General features: G+C 43.8%; 1 protein-coding gene across 15 annotated transcripts in view; it reads right to left on the bottom strand.

Annotated features, from left to right (window-relative positions):
• Kalrn (kalirin RhoGEF kinase) overlaps window positions 1–21,334 on the bottom strand; it is a 636,773-nt gene that overhangs the window by 23,983 nt on the left and 591,456 nt on the right. For 14 of the 15 annotated variants that reach the window (XM_058583507.1, XM_058583505.1, XM_058583504.1 and 11 more), the window contains 6 exons: window positions 19,748–19,871; window positions 18,529–18,588; window positions 4,351–4,378; window positions 3,394–3,565; window positions 1,255–1,376; window positions 326–457 (listed from right to left, as the gene is read on the bottom strand). In XM_058583507.1, coding sequence (XP_058439490.1) covers window positions 326–457; window positions 1,255–1,376; window positions 3,394–3,565; window positions 4,351–4,378; window positions 18,529–18,588; window positions 19,748–19,871 — 638 coding nt within the window. The remainder of the gene's footprint in view (window positions 1–325; window positions 458–1,254; window positions 1,377–3,393; window positions 3,566–4,350; window positions 4,379–18,528; window positions 18,589–19,747; window positions 19,872–21,334) is intronic. The other variant, XM_058583513.1, reaches the window with a different exon arrangement.

Here is a 21,334-nt window from a genome sequence, read left to right as displayed (position 1 = left end):
CATTCCAATCAAGGGATAGTTCTGGACACTGCTCCAGGCTCTGAAAGCCTGTGGACTAAGATGGGTGGCAGGTTTGGGTCCGGTGTCTTAAATTATTAAATAAATGTTCATGGTCATTTCTGTTCCTTCTCAAATGTGTGAGAGCAAAAAGACAGAGAGAGTACTGACTTTATACAGAACATGGGGTCAGTGCTTAATAAGACTGGAAGAAAATATTATAAATCCATAACAAGCAGAGTTTCTGAAAGAAGAGGTGGCTCAGGTTCATAGCCCTGAAGGACCTTGGGAGAGGGAGCCAAGGCAGAAGAAGAGCGGGGTTGCACACCTTCCTCCCGGTACTCCACAGTGTAACCCGAAATGGTGCAGTTTCCTGTGCTGGCCGGGGGCAGCCAGCGGAGAATCACAGAGGTGCAGCTCCTCTCCTGGGCAATGGGGCGGTTGGGGGCTGCTGGAACACCTGTGGAGACAGCAGAATCCAGAGCTGCTTTCTGAGCTTGCATTTCACACCCAGATGGAGTGTACCCAGGAAATGTGACCTGGCTCAAATGTTTCCTGGGACCTTCTCCACCAAGTAGCATACCTGTTTCTAGACCCAAGGGAGACCTGGGAGCCGCCCTCTGCTTTCTGATGTTCTTTCTCAGGCAAAATACTGCACACTGGGGGTGAAGCTTTTTCTGGAACTATGCAGGAGGCTATGGTAGGGCACAGACAGTTCTTAGAAAAATGCTCTTGTTCTCTCCCCATTGGCTAGAACTCTGTTTTGGAATTTTTTTCACACAGGATCTCAGGTCTCAGGAGTCCTTGTCATGTTCATTTAAAATGTTTGACTAACACAAATTCATAGGGACAGAAAGTAGAATGGTGGTGGCCAGTGCTGTGGGGAAGGAGGAACAGGGAGCTCCTGTTTAATGGGGAGGAGGGAATTCCAGGTTGGGAAGCTGACAAGAGTTTTGTGGGGAGATGGCGGTAAGGGCCGCACAAAGATGTGAATGTACTTCGTACCACTGAACTGTCTGAACATGGTTAGGACAGCAAGTGTTATGTTGTGCATTACTACAATTAAAACACATGTTAAAAAAAGCATATCTAGGGCTGGGGTGGTGGCTCAGTGGTAGAGCACTTGCCTGGCACGCATGAGGCATTGGGTTCAATCCTCAGCACCACATTAAAAAAAAATGGTATTATGTTCATCTACAACTAAAAATATATTTTTTAAAAAATAGCATATATACATATAAAAGAAAAAGACTGTACCTTGCACCTTAACTGTGGCAGATGTGGATGCAGTACCGTGGTCATTTGTTGCTATGCAGGTATAAATCCCACTGTCCTGCGGCATCAGATTGCAGATCTTCAGGGTAATTTCCCCAGAATCACTAGGGACACCAAAGGGATGTCCTTCAGACTCCAGTAATGAGACAGTTGACTGATGGGTAAAATCCATAAGGTTGGCACATGGTGTGCTGACCCGAGAGTCTGTAGGCCCAAGGTCTAGACCTGTTCTGTGACCTTTCTACACACCTTGAAGGATCACCTTGCCTCTATCCTCATTTCCTTATATGGCCAGGCCCATCTCCCAAATTTATTGTGAGGGATAAAATAAGGAATGAAATAAGAAGAAATTAAAACATGGCTTGATATACATAAAGTCTGGCTGGACTCAGTGGCACATGCCTGTAATCCCAGCAACTTGGGAGGCTGGGGAAGGAGGCTGGCAAATTCAAAGTTAGCTCAGGAACTTAGTGAGAACCAGAAAAAAAAAAAAAAAAAAGAAAGAAATACACAAAGTCCCTTCCAAGTACCTGTCTGCAATATAATTAGTATATCCACTGGCAACTTTGTCCTAAAAATAAGTTCAATCTCACAGATGAATAATGAGTGGTATGAGAAAATGCAAAGACTAAATAATGAAAATGTTCAAATATTTAAAATCCTACCAGTGGGACCCTCAAAATAACTAAGTGAATTAAAAAGGTAAATTTTTTCCACCTAAAAGATAACTCTTCTCCCCTTGGGGTCAGGAACACCCCAAGGGAAGAAACTTGAAAGGGTTAAATCAGAAGCCCCATCAGTTCCACTCCCTCCCCTTGGGTTGGGACATTCTGGGTTCTTCATGATCCTCATCAAGCACCTACTGGCACTAAGCTCCTTGAGCTCATGGAGTTTTATGACCTGCTGGGAGTCTGCTGGGAACACTAAGGAACAGTGTTCTTTTTCCATTTCAAATGTGCACAAAGGAAGTCAAAGAATGAAAGTGTCTTGATTCTAGGTGTTCCTTCCATTAGTGATTGTTAGGCTATTAGGGCTTGCCGTTAGGGCTTTCTTTTGTCCACTGTAATCAAGAGAACACAACAAAGCTCCTAGCTAACAGCAATAAATGTTAGCAGAATGATTGGGAGGCAGTAACTAAGTTTTTTTGTTTGTTTGTTTGTTTTGCGGGGTGGGGATACTGCAGATTGAACTCAGGGGCACTCAACCACTGAGCCACATCCCCAACCCTGTTTTGCATTTTATTTAGAGACAGGGTCTTACTGATTTGCTTAGGGTCTCACTGTTGCTGAGGCTGGCTTTGAACTCGAGATCCTCCTGCCTCAGCCTCTTGAGCCACTGGGATTATAGGTATGCGCCACAGAGCCTGGTAGTGACTAAGTTTTGACTGACAAAAACAGGCTTTTTGTGTAGAAGTAGGCTGGTGGCTTATTTTCTATTGTGCATTGTGTGTTGGGTCGATTTTTTTCCCCTTCTTATAAAATTTTTCTTTGGCAAGAAATTAACTATATCACTGTTTCAAAGCATCCTGAAGGCACAAAACTCATCAGGATGTCCAGATTTGAGGACCACATTCCTAATACTAATAACTAATTTCTAATAATTCCTAATTCATAGCTTGTCCCTTGGTCAGGAGTGTTCACCACTTCTGACCCGGAGAATCCTTAGGGCAGATCATCTAATAGGGTGACTCTAAGGCAGGGAATGTAGAAGCTTTCTAAATGTATGGTGCATGCTTGACCTGCAATGTGGCTTTGCTTCAGCATTTGTTTAATGTGGGTCCAGAACAGTCTTTCCAAATGGTTCTGGTTGGCCCCAGGTGTGTCTACATGGTGCCAAGCAATATGAGCAACGCAGCCCCAGAGACCCAGGATGAGAGGCAGGTGGTAGTGTGGGCAGCAGGGCCAGGCTGAACATTTGCAGCACCGAGTGCTCTATTAAGTGGGGCTGAGCTAACCCATAGGTTTTGGCTCAATCCCTCCTAATCAAGGCCAAGTGTTTGATCTAGAATAGACTCCACAGCAGCTCTTATCTTGGAAAGACTAGTAACCAGAATAGAGGCTGCACCCTGATTCAGCCTCTGGGTGCTTCACTAAGGTGTCAAGTTTGGGGCCATCCACTTACCAGGAGGAGACGGTGTATGTGGCTGAGCTGTTGTCACTGTCGAGGATGTTCTGGTCTGGACCCTTCCAGGTGATGGTGGGTTTTGGCCGCCCACACACTTTGCACTGGAGCATCACTGTGTCCCCAAGCAAGCAGGTCACATCCACTAAGGGCACAAGGAACTCTGGGGCCACTGTGATCAAATCAACATACATTCACATATTCACAACAAATTTAGAATAAAACAGGCATTTTTAAACGTAGTACTCTCAACTCCACTCATGTTGTGTACCAATTCAAATAATGTGCAGTCTAACACTTTTAGGTCATCTGTGTCCCTTTAAAGAGTATTTTAAGTACCCAAAGGTAGGAAATATATAAAAACAAAAAGTGGGGAGCTCCATGATATCATAATCCAGAGATAACAGTTGTGAATGTTTTGTTATATATTCTTTTTTTAAAAAAAATTTTGTTTTAGTTGTAATTGGACATAATACCTTTATTTTATTTTTATGTTGTGCTGAGAATTGAACCCAGTGCCCTACATGTGCTAGGCAAGCGCTCTACTGCTGAGCCACAACCCCAGCCCCCTGTCATATATTCTTTCAGGCTTTCAATAAAAATATTTTTACCAAAATTTATTTCATATTTTTTATTGCAAGTTATTTTCACTTAATAATTTATCATAAAAATTTCCATGAATACAGAATCATGTCACTATTGCTTAAAGTCTCTACCTTATTTGGGGTTTAGCCTCTAAGCTATACCCCCCAATCCTTTTTATTTTTTATTTTGAGACAGGGTCTCATTAAGTTACTGAGGCTGTCCTTAAACTTGAAATCCTCTTGCCTCAGCTTCCCAAATTGCTGAGATCACAGGCATGTGCCATCATGCACATGTGTCTTTACCTTATGCTTGATGTCCCATACTTAATTTGGCTAATCCCCACATTCTCAACTCCACCCCTTTTTAACTCACCTTCTTGGATGAAATTTGGATTTAAGATCTGAAAAACACAAAGAAATAGAAAATTGCTTGAATCCTAAACTACAGAGAGAGGACAAGAGACTTTTTACTCTAGAAAGTTAAAAAGAAAGTTACCATTCAGGGAGTTGCAGCCTGGAGCCTAGCCTGTCCTTGCTATGATGTACTGCTATCACAGTAACAGACCCCTCCTCAACAATGAGGGCACTTATGCTACTCCCCTGGTAATTGGGTTGGCCAGGCAGGTTTATGGTCATTTGGAATTTGGCTAGCTGCCCGCTCCTCAGTGGCCTTCCTCCCTTCAGTATTTGCTGAGGCAATCAAGGTACCGATTCTTCCAGCAAAGTTTCAAAAACAGAGTACCTAAGACCTGTCAAGCTTCATGGATCACTGAAATGAACTCACTCAAGTGATTTCCTTGCAAAGGTCCTCCCTCTACCCCTCCCAACCTCCAAGCAGGGGGGAACTTCCCTCCAAGCTGCTAAATGCAGATCTTCTCTGGTTGAAGGGGAAAAGAGAGGCCCAGTCTGCCCACCCTGTCCCAGAACAGCCTCTTAACAGCACAGGCCTCCACAGGGCAACCTGAAAACAACTGACCTAACCCTTCTGACCCTTTGCGATGCCTGAGCAAATGGCTCACTGAGTAACTTGCTAGCCCCACGTTGGGGGAGAAACTGCTAGAGCTCTTGGTATACACCAAGCTGCCTGCCTCGGGCAACCTGATCTTCCACAGAAGGGAGAATGTTCTAGCTGACTAGCCATTCTGGAAAGTTACCCCTTCTTGAGAGGATGGGGACCCCATCTTTTGTATTACCTCTAATCATGCAAGTACAGGTCCAGGTCATAATGTCTGGCGTGGTGAAGCATTGACTTTAGAGTCCACGAGGCTGGGGTTGCCTGTTTCATTTCATGTGGTTATACGATCATAACTTAACACTGACTACCTTCCACTTCCTCCACTCTAAAGTGAGGATAAATAGTACCTAGTACAATGTTATCACAAAGATTAAATGAAATCATGTATATTAAGTGCTCAGCACAATGCTTGGCAAATAACAAGTACTTTACCTGTTCAAATAAGGATCAATTATTTTTTTAAGAATATTTTTATTTGTTCTTTTTAATTATACATCGCAGTAGATTGTATTTTGATGTATTATACATATATGAAGTATAAATTCCCATTCTTGGGGTTGTACGTGACGTGGAGTTACACCGGTCGTGTATTCATATATGAACATAGGAAAGTTATGTCCAGTTCATTCTACTGTCTTTCCTATTCCTATCCCCTCTCCCTTCCCTTCTTTCTCCTTAGTCTAAGCAAGTGACTTTCTATTCTTTCCCTCACTCCCATTGTGTGTCAGCATCCACATATTAGGGAGAACATTTAGCTTTTGGTTTTGTGGGGATTAGCTTATTTCACTTAATATGATAGTCTCCAGTTCCATGCATTTACTGGCAAATGCCACAATTTCATTCTTCTTTATGGCTGAGTATTGTTCCATTGTATATCATATACCACATTTTTCTTTATCCATTCATGGGCACCTGAGTTGGTTCCATAGCTTAGCTATTGTGAATTGAGCTACTATAAACATTGATGTGGCCACGTCACTGTAGTATGCTGATTTTAAGTCCTTTGGGTATATTCTGAGGAGTGGGATAACTGGGTCAAATGGTGACTCCATTTCAAGTTTTCTGAGGAATCTCCATACTGCTCTCCATAGTGGTTGCACCAATTTTCAGTCCCACCAGTAATGTAGGAGTGTTCCTTTTCCCCCACATCCTTGCCAACATTTATTGTTATTTGTATTCTTGATAATTGCCATTCTGACTGGAGTGAGATTAAATCTCAGTGTAGTTTTAATTTACATTTCTCTAATTGCTAGAGAGAGATGATGAACATCTTTTCATATATTTGTTGACCATTCATATTTCTTCTTCTGTGAAATGTCTGTTCAGTCCCTTTGCTCATTTACTGATTGGGTTATTTGTTGTTTGCTTGTTTTTTTTTTTTTTTGGTATTAAGATTTTTGAGTTTTTAAATATATCTTGGAGATTAATGCTCTATCTGAGGTTCAGGTGGCAAAGATTTTCTCCCATTCTGTAGGCTCTCAAGATCAATTTATTAGCATTTTCTTTTTGCTAAGATAAAGAAGCTTATCTCTTACAGTTTACCTTGGAGAATTCTTTCCTTCATAATGAAGCCCCCAAAACTCATGTGTCTTCCAGAAGAGCCCAAGTGAGGCTTCACACTTATCTCCCTCCATCTGTCCCTGCCTTATGTGTACATCCATGGTTTCTCTGTGTCTTTCCCTTACATAAGCCCTTTGGAACACAGATGTTATTTACTTCTTTGGGTTTCCCTTTGCAAACCAATTTCCCACTTGTATCACTCAAGTTTTTCATGAAGTGGGCTGCAGAAAACCCTAGTGATGCCAAGTTCTGGGGGTTGAAGTGTGCCCTTGCTGGCCACCGCGTGCACTCTGCTAGTCTCAAAAGGTCACTGCCCAACCTTCCTTTAAATCCATGGTTCCCAATTCCTGACCAGGGCAGCTTTAAAAGCACAAAAACATCAATGTCTGGGCCTCGTGCCAAGAGATTCTGTTTTAATTGGTGTCAAATGGGGCCTAGACATCTGGAGTTTTGAACGATCCTTCAGGAACTTTCAAATGAATCAACACACAGCCTGGTTTGAGTTCCCTTCTATCCAAACAACTGATCTATGATAAATCGACTTCCAGCTCCTTAAACTTTCATGCGCTGTGGTAGGGGGTGCATGTTGGGGGCATTTGGTAAAAGCTACTGCTCTTTTCATACCTAAGAGACCCCTCTTTGTGTGAAGATTCTAGGGCATGGCGTGGGGAAGGATGTAAAAGGTTGCTCCAATTGACCAGTTGGGTCAACAATCAATGAACATGGTAAGCAGCACTTGCAGCACCTATAGGGGGCACTAAAGAGACCATATATTTATCAACCTGGATTAGGCAATCATATCCAGGTGAGTCATTTGTTGTGAAAGAAAAGGAGGCTAAGAATGGTTCCCCCCACCCCATTCCCAGTGCTGGGGATTGAACACAGGGTACTCTACCACTGAGCTACATCCTCAGCCTCTTTTATTTTGAGATAGGATCTCACAAAATTGCTGAGGCTGGCCTCGAGCTTGTGATTCTCCTGCCTCAGCCTGCAGAGCAGCAGATTTATAAGTGTGTGCCACCATACTTAGCTGAGCCTAAGAATACTTTCTAAATGTTAGCAGTGGTTATCTCCAGTTGGGGGATTCAGGGTAGCTTTCTTTCTACTCAAAAAATATTGACTGGCCAGGCACGTGGCACATGCCTGTAATTCCAGCTACTCAGGAGACTGATGCAGAAGGATCACAAGTTTGAGGCTAGTTTTAGCAACTTAGTGAGACACTGTTTCAAAATAAAAAAAGGACCAACGATGTAGCTCAGTGGTAAAGTGCCCCTGAGCTCAATCCCCAGTACTGCAAATATTCATATATACACACACATACATATGTATGAATATACATATATACATATATTTATACATGTATGTATATAAGTGTTTATGTGTAAACACACACACACATACACACACACACAGAACTCATATTGACTGTTCTGCTCTAAGACCTGTAAACAGTTTTGCGGAAACAGAAATACTAAGACACAGACCCTGCTCCCAGGATTTATAAAACATTATCTGAATTTTGGGTGACTTTTCCCCTTTCCTTTCTTACCTGGACTTTCCAAATATTCTCTAGTCAACATGTTTCAACTTCATAAAAATTTTAAAGGAAAAAAAGGTGAAGTTTTCCCTATTAGACTATAAGCTCCTCAAGGACAGGACTCAGAATCTGCCATACATTAGGCATTTAATACATGTTGGTGGATGGAAAGTTAACTTTTGAGCTCACTTCAGTTCTCCCAAGCATTTAGCACTGCTTCATAAATAAAATCTCAAAATAGGACTAAAAGTTATATAAAATGAAAATAATTACCTCTGGGTAAATGACTAATTAGATTTGACTGGAGCCTGTTTTCAAACACAGATGGAATGCAAACTTTTTGGAAAATGATTTAAAAAAAAAAATTCAACCCATCACCTCTCAGGGAGGAGGCTCTTAGCCCTTGCCGTGCAGCAGAGTGTGGACTCTGGGATCAGACAGGGCACAATGTCCAGACCCAAGGCCACATACACTTCTTGTCTTGGACAACATTTTAAGCAACATGGGCCTCAGTCTTATCTGTAAATTGGGGCAAATAATGCCAACATGGAAGGGTTGTTTGACATAAGGACTCAATTTGTTTGATGAAAAGTTACTGAGCTGCTGGGCACGGTGGCACATGCCTATAATCCCAGCAGCTTAGAGGCTGAGGCAGGAGGATCCAAGTTCAAAGCCAGCCTCAGCAACTTAGTGAAGCCTTAAGCAGCAAGACCCTGTCTAAATAAAATACAAAAAGGGATTGGGGGGTGGTGGCTGGGGTTATGGTTCAGCGGTAGAGCACTTGCCTCACACATGTGAGGCACTGGGTTCTGTCCTCAGCACCACATAAAAATAAACAAAATAAAGGTATTAAAAATTAAAAAGGGGGGTGGGGCTTGGGATGTTGCTCAGTGGTTACACACCCCTGGGATCAATCCCTGGTTAAAAAGAAAATTACTGAGCTGATCCTTAATTATGTAGTGGTAGCAGGCAAGGAGATGTTTATCCTCAACAGCCAACCGTCTACTGGGGAAGATGAAATTAAATGGCATCTGCATTTGACGCAGTACCCAATGGCTGTTAATGATCAGCCTTCAACAAACATGGAGCTCTAAACTCTCCCATTCCACCCCTGCTCAATCATAGGACTCTAGGGTGGAAACAACTTAGAACCAGTAACTTTGAATTTCCCATCAGAATGGGGGTCCACAGGGAGCAAGCCATTGAGTCTATGCCAGGAATCTCACAGAGGAGACAAGTGACAAAGGGACAAGTATCAGGTCAATATATCTTACCTCTCTCTCTCTCTCTCTCTTTTTTTTTTTTTTTTGGTGATACTGAGGATGGAACCCAGGGCCTTCCTGCATGCCACTCTACCATTGAACTACACCTCTACCCTTACAAAAATTTAAGTAGGGCTCCAAAAACCTGGACTGGCAGGTTTTTAACTTCTTTAAAACAAACAAACAAAAAACACAACAAAAAAAAAAACACCTCACCAGTGACTTGGAAGACTGTGGCAGGAGGATTGCAAGTTCAAAGCTAGTTTGGAAAATTTAGTGAGACCCTCGAAAGAGGACTAGAGATGTAGCTCAGTGGTAGAGCACCCCTCAGTTCAATTTCCAATACCAAAACAAAACAATACCAACCAACCAACCAAACAAACAAAACAAAACAAAAAACCTGTAGCTTAAAGAATTTGTCCTATTCCTTTTTCTCATCACATAATCCCAACTGTGTTATGTATAGTATTGAATACACACACAGTTTAAGAAGCAAATATTCCTAGTTTGGGTGTAGACATTAGTGGTGGTGCTGGGGAGATAGGCTTAACTGCAGGGTCTCCATCAGGAAGGGTCTTGTGGAAGCCATCAGTCTTTGTTCCTCCGCTTCTTGGCTGGCCCAGGGGAGGAGAGTCCAACTCAGTACAGGGTGTTGTTGATAAAAGTAATGACATTACTGATTTGTGTGGCCTTATATAGTTGGCATAAACTACTCACAAGTGCCTTTGTTTGTGCCTCCAAAACCCTGAATGAAGTGCAGAGTCAGTGATATTTCTCCCCATTTCTCAGATGAGACAGGAAAGTGAAGCCGAAGATCCTCAGTGGTGATAGAGGGCTAGACTGGAGAGCACCCAAGAGCCCAGGGCTCTTTTCATGGCAGTTCAGTGCAGCAGGAGAGGCCTGGGAAAAGCCTGTGGAGCTTTGTGTTGATGTCAGAGGCTTACCTGCTTAGTTTTGCTCCCTGCCTCTCTATTTCACCTCTTTCCATTTCTCCTTGTTAAACTTCCCCAGCAAGGCCAAAGAACTTGGGCAAGATCCATCCTAATTTTCCCCGCTTTGGCAGTCCTGCGGATTGAATCCAGGGGTACCCCTGAGCTACATCCCCAGTCCTTTTCTAAATATATATTTTTTAAAATTTTGAAACAGGGTCTTGCTAAGTTGCTGAGGTTGGCCTTGAATTTGTGATCTTCCTGCCTCAGACTCGCAAGTCATGTGCACCACCCTGTCTAGTCACTAATGTGTTTTCTAATTCTGACTCTGGATTATGTGACAGAAGATTCCTTGTTTTTCTCTTTCTATCTTGAAGCAAATCAGAGTATGACCTAGAGAGGGTCATGACACCCTTCTCCCACAGTGGCCAACTTGTCTATGTTGTCTATGGCTCTCTACACACTACAAAGCCCGTGAGGACAGGGACCATCATGGTTTTGTTCAATATTATTGCCTCCAAGCCTAGCACAAACCCTGGCACATAAGTATTCTATATTTGTCAAATCAATGAAAATTTAAAGTGGTGAGATTCTAATTTGGGGGAGCGATGCTGAGAAAATGTCTTGCCATGAACTTGAAATATTTTCCCATCTTCTTGAACTGAGAATGTGACTTGCCCAGGAATCCTATTGGTCATTCTCTAAGATCCAGCCAATAGTGATCTTTCTGTCTCTTCATACTTCCTGGGTTCTGCTCCTGAGTTGCAAGTATTCTAACATCTTACCTGTATTATACTTGCCCTATCAGATTTGTGCAGACTTGGAAGACAGTAACCCCTTCACATGTTATGTACCATCAGTCATGGTGTTTAACACAATATCTTTCATTTATCAGAAGATCAAGTATTTGTTGAATCAAATTAACTGAGGTCAATTAATGAACGGGTCTCCTAGCCACCTCTAGCTACTTCGTCTAGTGACCATTGTTGGTGTGCATATGGACCTGCAGTGCTAATTATAAGCCTCACACTTTTCTTGAAATTGAATGTTTTCCTTCCTTAGAAACAGGTGGAGAGTCAATGTAAAGTGGTAGCAAGGAAGGGGTAGTGAACTGGAATCTGAACAATGAGAAGTGGCTGTGGAGGGAACCTGATGTGGTTCATGTAAAAAAAAAAAAAATGCATGCTGTCTGTCCGGAGATGTAGCGGAAAATGCTGGGCTAAGTCCAAGAGGAGGCAGCAGGCACACATGGGAGAGGACTGCTCAGGAATGTGGTTTATTTGAACAGCAGAGGGCGATAGGTGGTAGGGCTTCCTCCGAGCCTGGAAATAAGAACCACCTACAGTGTAGCCCATCAGTAACTCAGTTTCTTTCTTCTGGAGAGAAATCCAATCATTTTGATTTTTCTTCAAAACGGAATAGCTGCCAGGTAAGAGGAAATGTTGCAGGTAAAAATAAACCAGCACTGAGTAACATAAACTGAGGAAAACTTAAGACTAGTCAATGTCCAAGGGTGAGGGAGAAATTCCATCTAGAAAATCAGTTATCAACTGATTCCAGGAGAGAACTATCCTGACCCCCATTTCTGCCAAATCCTTCATCACCCAGTCACAAAACTGAGTTCAAACTACATACTGACGATGCTGAAGAAACAAAAATGGTCCAAAGAAACTCAGACCAAATGTGTCCTGCGGACCAACTCAGCTGCAGAACAACATTTCTGACTACCTCTTTATTCCCTATTTGCTTGTTTCATGGGAATCTGTGCAGAGTAAGAAGAAAGGGATTTTAGATAAGATTTGGCAAAAAGAAAAAAAAGAAAAAACAAACAAACCAAAAACCAACCACTTTCTGGGCTGGGGATGTAGCTCAGTGGTAGAGTGCATGCTTAGGACCGTGAGGAGGCCCTGGGTTCAATACCCAGCAGGGCAAACATATAAAATAAAAATTTCTCAACACATAGGTATGACTTCTGATTTGGAGATTTATCTGTTCCTGGTTTCAACCTGGCCAAACCAAAGCACGAGGGCGAGGATGGAGCGTGGTGACCTCTTCTCCAATAGCAGATTCCAACACCAACTTCTCCTGAGCCAATGGTACCTGTCATTTTGTAAGTGGTAGTCAACATCAATGACTGGGGCCAGGCCTTGAGACTAGGGTGAAGGTCCGCAGGACACGCATGCCTGAAGCAGGCTGAATGGGAGTGCTGGCGTGAGAAACCAATTCAGACATTGCCACCAGGCAACGGAACTTCCTTTCTTGGCTGCTGTGGCTGGGCTCCTGAGTCACTGGGAAAGGGCATGTGTGAGGCCCAGTAATCACCCCAACAGTCAAGGGATTCAAAAAGTTGTTGAGGTAGAAATTCTCCTCCTACAAGTAGACGTGTAAGAGGGAGGGCCTGAGCCTTGGAGTGCAGCTTCCTCCTATGGCAAGCTAGGCTGGGGCTCTCAATGTGCTAACGAGCAAGACCTGTTCTTTAACCGGTTTGTGATCTTGACCCCGAGAACCCCGTTCCTCTAGGAAGGTAGGAAACGCCACCCTACTGATTTCACAGGGTAGATGTAAGGAATAGAAAACATAACAGATGGGGACATGCAGTGGATGGTCTTCTGATTCTCCAGGTGAGGGACAGGCCAGTGCAGCTAGGCTCCCTCCCTCACGGCAGCATATAAATCAGTCTGCACAGAGAGAGCAAAGCTGGGCAGGAAGAGAGTCTCCAAGCCAAACCCATCAGATCCATTACAAAGAAAATATTTTGTCAAAATGAGAGGAATGCAATGCTTCGCTTTTCCTCCAAAGGGTTCTTTCTGTTAAAAAAATACCTTAGAGGAAACACAGAAACAGGCATTGGTGGAAACAGTCTGGCAATGCCAGGAGGTGGGTCACCTGATGAGGGGTGTAAAAATTTCCTTCAATCTGTCTGGCCAGGTTATTTTGAAGCTCTGAATCTGGGACAAGGAGGCCAGAGCAGCTGAGGTGGGAGCAAAAGATTGGCTCTTTACAGACGGGGCACTGCTAATTGTGGATTTGGTGAAGGAAAGAAGGGTCAGCACTGGCTACTCATACCCTCCCCAGACCCAACTCCAGTTGGTTCTTCGTAGAAAATCTGCCCAGGTCATTCTTGCCACAGTCCCTGAAAGTACAAGGCACTGAATCTTCTAGCTCCTATTCTGTCGCAGTCTCCTTGCTTTCCGAGGCCTTGTGCTCCAGAGCAAAGTCCTTTGGTGCCACACCTTATATCTTCAGTGTTCAAAAGAGCTGCACATGCTGTATGCTTGACCTGTGTGGCTGCCCAGAGAAACCTGAGACTCAGGGAGGGTTGTTAGCCACAGCTCACACCGCTGGCAGTATCCATGCCAGAATCCAAATTTTCTGACTCCCTTTCCATGTGATCCTGTTTTTATGTGACTTTCATTTAAGTTCTACTTCAGCCTTGGAAAGCCAGGATGGGCAGAAATGATATTTTTCTTTGTCGAGCCGGAAAACTCAATTAAATATTCTTACAGAAAAATTGGCACTAGAAGAGAGGTCTTCTCCTCTGCCAGGATCTGTGTTTTAGATTAAAAGCCACCTGGAGATGGGGTGTGCCAGGCTGCTGCAGGATGGTGTGTGGTAGGGAGAGAGGGGAAGAGTAACGACCAGGGAAAACCAGAAGCTGCCTCAGGGCGCCTTCTAGTTTTATTTTTTCTTTCTCTTTTTCTTTTTAAAATTTGTAGTACAGGGGATCAAACCACTGAACTATATCCCCAGTCCTTTTATTATGAGACAAGCATATGGTTAGGTTGCTGAGGCTGATCTTGAACTTGCAATCCTCCTGCCTTGGTCTCCTAAAATGCTGGGATTACAGATGTGCATCAACACACCTGGCCACCTTCTAGTTTTCTAACAGAAAGTTATAATTTCCTGTGCCACAGTCCCCCCACCACTTTTTTTAAAGGGAAGGGGCTGGGGCAACAGATGATAGGAGGGAGCTAATGTTTAGTGGGCACACAGTACATTTGGGATGATAAAAAAGTTCTGGAAATGGATGGACATACATTTTGAAGGCACTTAATGCTACTAGACTATACACTTAACCAGTGGTTGAAATGGTCAACTTTACATTGTATATAATTTACAACAGTAAAAATAAATGAAGAGGGTGGAGTTAAAGTGTCAAAGGTTCTGTTGATTCTGAAAATCTGCTTCTTACTCTGATTGGAAATTTCCTCCAAAATTAACTTCAACTTCCAAGTGTTTGTCTTTTGCTTGTCTTTCAGAGCCCTTTCCAAGATCTGTTTTTAATTCCTGAGCTAAATACCCGGCAGCTGGCATGGGGCTCCCGGGGAAAAATGTCTGCACTTGTTCTGTGTCATGAATGAGGCTGGCACTACTGAAAGGCTGGGGCAGACATGGAGTCTTCTTGGAATCCTTAAAATTTCTTATTCTAATGGACTGAGCTTCTCTTCTAAAAGTAGTATTGAGATTTTAAACAATAAACATGCAAGTATTTAATTGGGTTTGATGTAAATGCTGGGCTGAGATTCCACATTCTTGAAGACAAAGGTCCAAGCCTGGAGGTTGACCCTGGCCTTTCCCAGTGTCCAGATGGCAATGCTGGGGTTGAGAAGTTAGGTGTCAAAATGCAAGAACTGAAAGTCCTCAGAAAATGTTTCCACGGTGTATGGATGTGGGAACAACCAGCCTTGTCTGGGTCCTAAGGGAAACTCAGTACAGTGCAGAAAGGATTCAGGTTCCTTAGAGACGGGCGAGGGCTACACAAGGGCAGATGCCGACCTGGGCAAGCCCTGGCTCCAGCCTCGAGTGTCAGCACAGACATGACGGCAGAGGCAGTCCTGAGAAGCTGGCAGGAGGATACATGGTTCCTCACCCAGGAAATGGCAATCAGCAGTCCAACCCGTACCAGGAAAAAAATGAACTAACTTGTTCCCAAGGTGTCCTAGTGTTTGATTCCCACTCTGATTAGACTCTTCTTCCATGTAGAAACATTTCTCTCATATGTAATGCCCCCCTTTACTCTCACTCTCAAAGTTTTATCTGTGCAAGGAAAAGCCCTAGAGACAGATGGTCATCATTTTGAGATCTGTTCTCGATAAGGATAGTCACAGAAGGACAGGGGCCAGGCCACCAGGGAACCACATGGGCCTAGAGTCAACCTTGCAATGGCTGGTGGTGTGGCCTGTGGACTGTGAGTGGGGCTGGGTTTGAGAATCCATAAGTTGTCTCTGCAGGGGAAGGAAGAGGAGGAAAAGAGCAGAGCTAATTGCTCCCTTTCCATAACAGGGTGTCCTTTGTCAATCAGATTCCTAAGACTCAACATGCTTTATTTCTCTCTTAATTAGCTTTCAAGGATGTGCCTATTCTCTCCTCCAAACACTATGGTGGTTAGAGACATATGCCAGCCTTGGGGTGGCAGGCACCCAGTGGGTAAGCAAAATCCCCAGGAAACTGTGCCTTAAGGGGACCCTTCAGTTCACCATTTGAGAGAAAGTAAAGAATGCTTTGGTGTCATCATTCCCATGGAGGCAGGAGATGAGCCTGTATACAGCTGGGACTGGAAGGAATGATGAAACCAGGTCAAGGGCAGTCAGTCAGCAAGGCAGGATTTAACATCTGGAGACCTGGCGCTCAGCATGGGTACACAGTGCCAGGTTGTCAGCCAGGGTCCCAGTAACAGAGGAGGCTGTAGTTCAGCCCAGCAAGAGTATAGGACCTGCTCCCAGAGCCAACACATGCAGCGTCATGTTCAGAAGACAAGGGTGAGGTCAGGGGCCAGCCTGGCTCTGGGAATGAGGTCCTAAGTGATCGCTTTAACAGCAAGAAGACTTCAAGAGGTGGCCTGTCCATCTGTACTCCAAGTTGGTCTTTACTATGTCCCCTTGGTCATTTTTTCATCTGCCATGTTTGTTCCGCTTTCATATCCCTTCAGAAATTTTCAAGTCATGACAAACAAAACAGGTTAATTTCCCACATCTGATTTGTTATTTGTGTCTGAAAATACCAAACTAGCAGTGCCACAATGCTGGCTTTTCCTCTGGCTGCTCATATGCCTAGAGTTAATTTCAAGATGGTAACATATTCAGAAGAGCACGCTGGAGCTTAGGAGGATCTACATGGAATGTGCGAGGGCCACAGGCATTACTACAGAAACATTAACCAGGATGTTTGCAGCTTCAGATCACATGCCCCTTAAGGGTTTGAGTTAATGGAAATTTCTGCCTAAAAGAAACTTTGTGCCTTGACCATTGTATTTGAAGAACGTTTTTTGGACATGCATCAACACAATTTTTGGCTTTTCTCTTTTCCATACGTACATAATGTGTTTGTTTATGCACCTAGTAACACCTCCAAGGGAGCCACCTCACTCAGTTCTCGAAAGGGCCATCAGCCTCCATGAATAAAAACCTTAAAAACATGTCCAATTGGCAAGGTAGCACTAAGATATGTGTGTGTGCACCTGTGCATTTTTTCTCATCTAGATGTAGAATACAGCATCTGATTACATGGGTTAACTTTTTCAGTGGGTGCTACTCACCTGGTCGCACAGCCCTCTGCACCCATCTCTTCCTTCAGAGAGTGGGAAAGTCACGTTTGTCCCTCTAAACCACCAGAGCTGGACAAGGTCCCAAACTGCCTTCTGGAACACGGGTATTTGGCTTTCCCCCCCTGTCTCACTAGCCCACCCTGCTTGCAGCTGGTATCTTTGACACATGCCAGCAACACCTGGCCTGGAGATAAAGTACCACTGGCATCTACAAGTTGACAGTTGCCTAACTCACAGATGCTGGTGCCTATCCTATAAAATGCAAGGAAAGTAGGGCCAGAATTTTCCCTCAGCTTCCTTATTCTCTAAGATACATTTAGGCTACAATGGCCACACCCACTTCCTCCCCTAGTGGAGCGCTGTATTGACCACACTTGCTGGATTTAGCTCAGTGGCAATGCCCATATCCAAAGGGGACTATTTTATTCTGGAAGAACTCCCATTTTCCACCATTTGCCTCTGGTCTGTTTCCACGCAGTTGACTTCTTCCATAGCTGGTTTTCCCATTGCAGGCCTTATGGGCTCTCTCAGGTTTTGTGGGGGTTGTCAAGAATACGGCAGACTTCCTTGAGATTAGGTTAAATTAAACTAAGAATAATAATTTAAGCTCCTATCACACCTCATACAGTTAAGTGAAAAGCTTAGGGCTAAATAAAAGAAAAGCTTTTTGAAAAACATTCCCTATTTTGCATTTACGGGAAACCTCAGAACTTTTATCTTGTATTGGGAATGAGGACATAGCTTTGGAAAAAAGCATTGCAATCTACTCTGAAAGACAATATGACAAGGACAGCCAGCTCGACACTCCATCTAATTCTCTATGGTTTGTGAATTTGTGATGATTGTATTTCAGTGCAAACTGTGGAAGAGCCATTGTTTCTATAATCCCATGGACTAGAAGGAGTTGGAAGTGAATGTTCCTGTTGGCAGAAGCACAGGCTCATCTCCCTCAGCCCTGTAAACCTGGAGAGCAGAAAAGGTCCCGCATGCGGTGTTCCACTCTCACAGTCTCCAGAGAGACCTCTGCCCATGCTCTGGGAGGAAGGCCATCCCCAGGGCTTCTTTTCCTTCATGTGGTGATATAGACACTGCCCATGGGCCCCAGGGATAGGGCAAAGGTGTGTCCCCGAGTTGCTCTTATCACACCTCATTTGTGACCAACTTGCTACATGTAGTGACCAGGCGCCAAATCACTTGCAAAACAACACTTAACCCATGACTTTTCTGGAGCATTGAAGGAGGAATAAATCCCAGCAGAAGAAGAACAAGAGGAAGAAGGTAAAGGGGAAAAAGAAAAAGACCAAAAGGGGTGTAGGAGTGAACAAAAAGGAGAAACAAAGCCACTATTTACAGTGCTATTTTTCCATGAAAAAAAAAAGAGTTCTGATTCAAATAATGAGGTTGAATATTTTCAACACAATGCTAAACCTGCCAAAGAAGAAAATATTAAGCAAGCATTCAAGAGAACTACACACTTAGGTAATTTTAAAAAAAGATGAGATAGAGTTTTCTACCAAAATAGAACTGAATTCAGTTTTTGTTGCTGCTGTTGTTGCTGTTTTAGTTGGGAGGGGACACCGGGAGGTGCCCTAACATCGAAATTTATCCTTGAATGGCTGGCCACTTTAGCAAGGTCACTGTTACAGAACAAAAATCAAAAAAAGGCAATCATGGTAGGAAATAGGACAACATAGCTGCTTCTACCTCCATGCTAGTATTAGGGTCAAGATCATCACACTCTGACTCCTCGGAACTGTTCGTCTCCTTGGTTGGCAGCATGAGGAAGGGGGAAGAAAGAGAACACAGTTAGAATGCAGGTAGCTTTGGCTAGGAGAGAGGAGAACTTCAGAGAAGCATGGGTGATGGGAAACTGGGCAGAGAAACAACCAAGTGCTTTGAAGATGGGGGCATGAGTCACCAGGGCAGCAGCATGCTCTTTTAAGGGAGAGGAGGCTGGCACTGTGGACAGCTGCTTATCTCACAGGAAAGAGCAATGGAAGCGGCTGAATGAAGCATGAGTGTTGTGGAATTTCAACTGTCGTCTCCTGTGAGGCTGGACTTCTCAGATGGGGGCCAAGGAAAGCACACAATTTCTTTTCCCCAAGAAGGATGTTAGAATGGGTATTAGTTGCTGTTACTCTGCTTAAGGGGGCAAACCAATTGCCAGGCAGACAATGACACATTTTCACAGAATCAATGAGTGTGGAATTTCCATTGTTCAGAGGAAGGTCTTTTCAGAGGGCTCAATTTACACAATGGATATTATATTGTTGGGGAAAACAAGGGTCAGCTAAACTCAGGACCTGTGATTTCAAAGTGATAGATGGATTATTACAAAGCAATAACTCAAGCTTTACCAGTGTGCCTCTCTGCCACACCTGTGCATTCGGGGAGGCAAGTAAAATGCTTAAAGGTGATGTTGTCTGAACCCTGGGGAAAAGAAATAAAACTATACCAAGGACACAGTGGCCCTTAAACTCCCAACTTCAGCCTTTCACTGAGTTAGGGGTTTAGAGGGCATCCCTAATCTCTTTAACCTGCATGTATTCCCAAACCTAGGATACTGAATGGGCAGCTTTGGGAAATTTAATATGAATGAAGCATCTTGCATTTCTAAGAGAATAATGCTGCAGATAATTTTGCTTTAAAACATCTGCATAGTATAAAAAGAAAAGTATAAAAGAAAACAAAAGAAGTACTTACTTGAATTGAAGTTGCCAGGAGAAATAAAAAATGAAAAATAAATTGATCTTGCATGCAAAATCCTGCTAAACTACTTCCCCTCTGGTCCCGACACTGGGCCCCCCAAAAATAAATAAATAAATAAATAAAATAAAAATCCCCATCCACCCCAGTTGCCTTGTGAGAATGCTGCGGGGTGGGAGTAGATGAGAGGGACACAGCTCTGGAATACCTTACTCACTTTAACAGAGACTTTGTTGCCCAGAATATCCTTGGGTTTACGAGGCCCTGTGGCTTCATTTTTACCCGCGTTCTCCACTTCTGCCCGCTTTCTCATGCGTAGAGTATGCCATGAACATGACTTCCTGTTGTACCAAAAAATGCACTAGTCAAAACATTCTGGTTACTAGTCTTTCCAAGGTTGGGGCAGAGTGAGGCGGTGGGCGGGCTCACCGCCACTGAGTCGGGTGAGGTGCTTCAGTCCAGCCCTGGCTTCCAAGGCCCCAATCCTGCACGCCAGGTAGTGGCTGGTGGCTAATCTCACCTCCCACTGGAAGTGAGCAAGGATGAACTTTGACCCCTCCTGAGGGATGTACAAGAGTGATTACAGTATGTGGAGAAAACATGAGGACTGGATCATTAAAGTTCCCTGGGAGGTTTGCAGATCATCTGATGGAGGCTTCTAGGACCGAGTTCTTCTCATGAGGGCAGGGTGGATGGGAAGCAATGAGTCGGAGTGGAATAGGGAAGTCAAAGGAAGTGTATTCTATTGTGCATGAGCCACTGACAGTTTCCCAGGCCTAGATATAATGAACCAAAAGGATGATTTTGAGGTTTCCATCTTATTATTTATGTTTGGGTATGGCCACTCCCAAATACCGTAGAACCGACAGGATTTCTGGGGCAGCTGACTTAATAAGTGGTTGAGCAGGACTCATGTATCTGGGTACTTTAGGACAAAGGGTTTTGGACTATTCTCTGTATCACTCAATGTTTGTGAATATAGGTCCTCGAGTTTCCCTGCTGAGACAAGACCCAACATGTGCTCCCAGGGAGGTGACAGTGGCAGTGCCTTTTCATGCCTTTCTAACTTCTTTTTTTCCCACCAGAAGTTTGGGAGCTCCTTCTTCAGAGATTCTATAAAGGGAAGGTTGGAGCAGAGCTCTAGAGTTCCACATCTATCAGACTTAAAGGCAAAGACAGCAAAAGTCAAGGCAAAAACAGCATTAGAGACCCTGAGCAGGCAGCATCAATTTTGCGTGTGGGCACAGGGTTTGGGTGAAGTTCCATTCATTGTCTGCAGTTAAGTGAGGCTTGGTATCCCTTCAGTGTCTCCTTGTCAAACATGGGGAAGAAAATCTTCATTAAGGGGAAGGGATAGGTGAGATTTAGGGGGAAGGAAGGTACTCCAAAACACAGAGCATCTCCTTGACACTCCTTATATGCCAGGATGTCCCAAGAAAGGTGCTCCAAAAATAATTCATCACCTAACACACAGGCTCAACAATTAACCTGAAGAGGAAAATGCAATCACAGTCAGGTTCCTAGGTCTTTTGGCACAGTGAGTTCCTTTAGAAGGCCAGAGCTTGCCTGGACCTCCTGGCTGGGCAGGCTCTCTAGATGGCCTGTGTTCTAGTACCTTGCTCCAGCTGTTCTCTCAGAAAGAACAGGCATGGAGCAAACCTTTAGCTCAAACTTTTACTCCCAAATCCATGTCCCTGGCTCCTTCTAAGAATATCTCAAGTCAGGGAGGTCCTTGCTGAAAAGGTCCCCTGGGGCTGTCAGCATGGTGTGTATGTATATGTGTGTGTGCACCTGGAAGAGTGTT

The sequence above is a fragment of the Marmota monax genome, unplaced genomic scaffold (assembly GCF_021218885.2).
Source record: "Marmota monax isolate L192 unplaced genomic scaffold, Marmota_monax_Labrador192_F-V1.1 WCK01_AAM20220418_F8-fsc00052, whole genome shotgun sequence".
NCBI classification, from domain to species: Eukaryota; Metazoa; Chordata; class Mammalia; order Rodentia; family Sciuridae; genus Marmota; species Marmota monax.
Note: the sequence above shows the minus strand (reverse complement) of the source record. Positions and strands in the feature narration are given on the sequence as shown.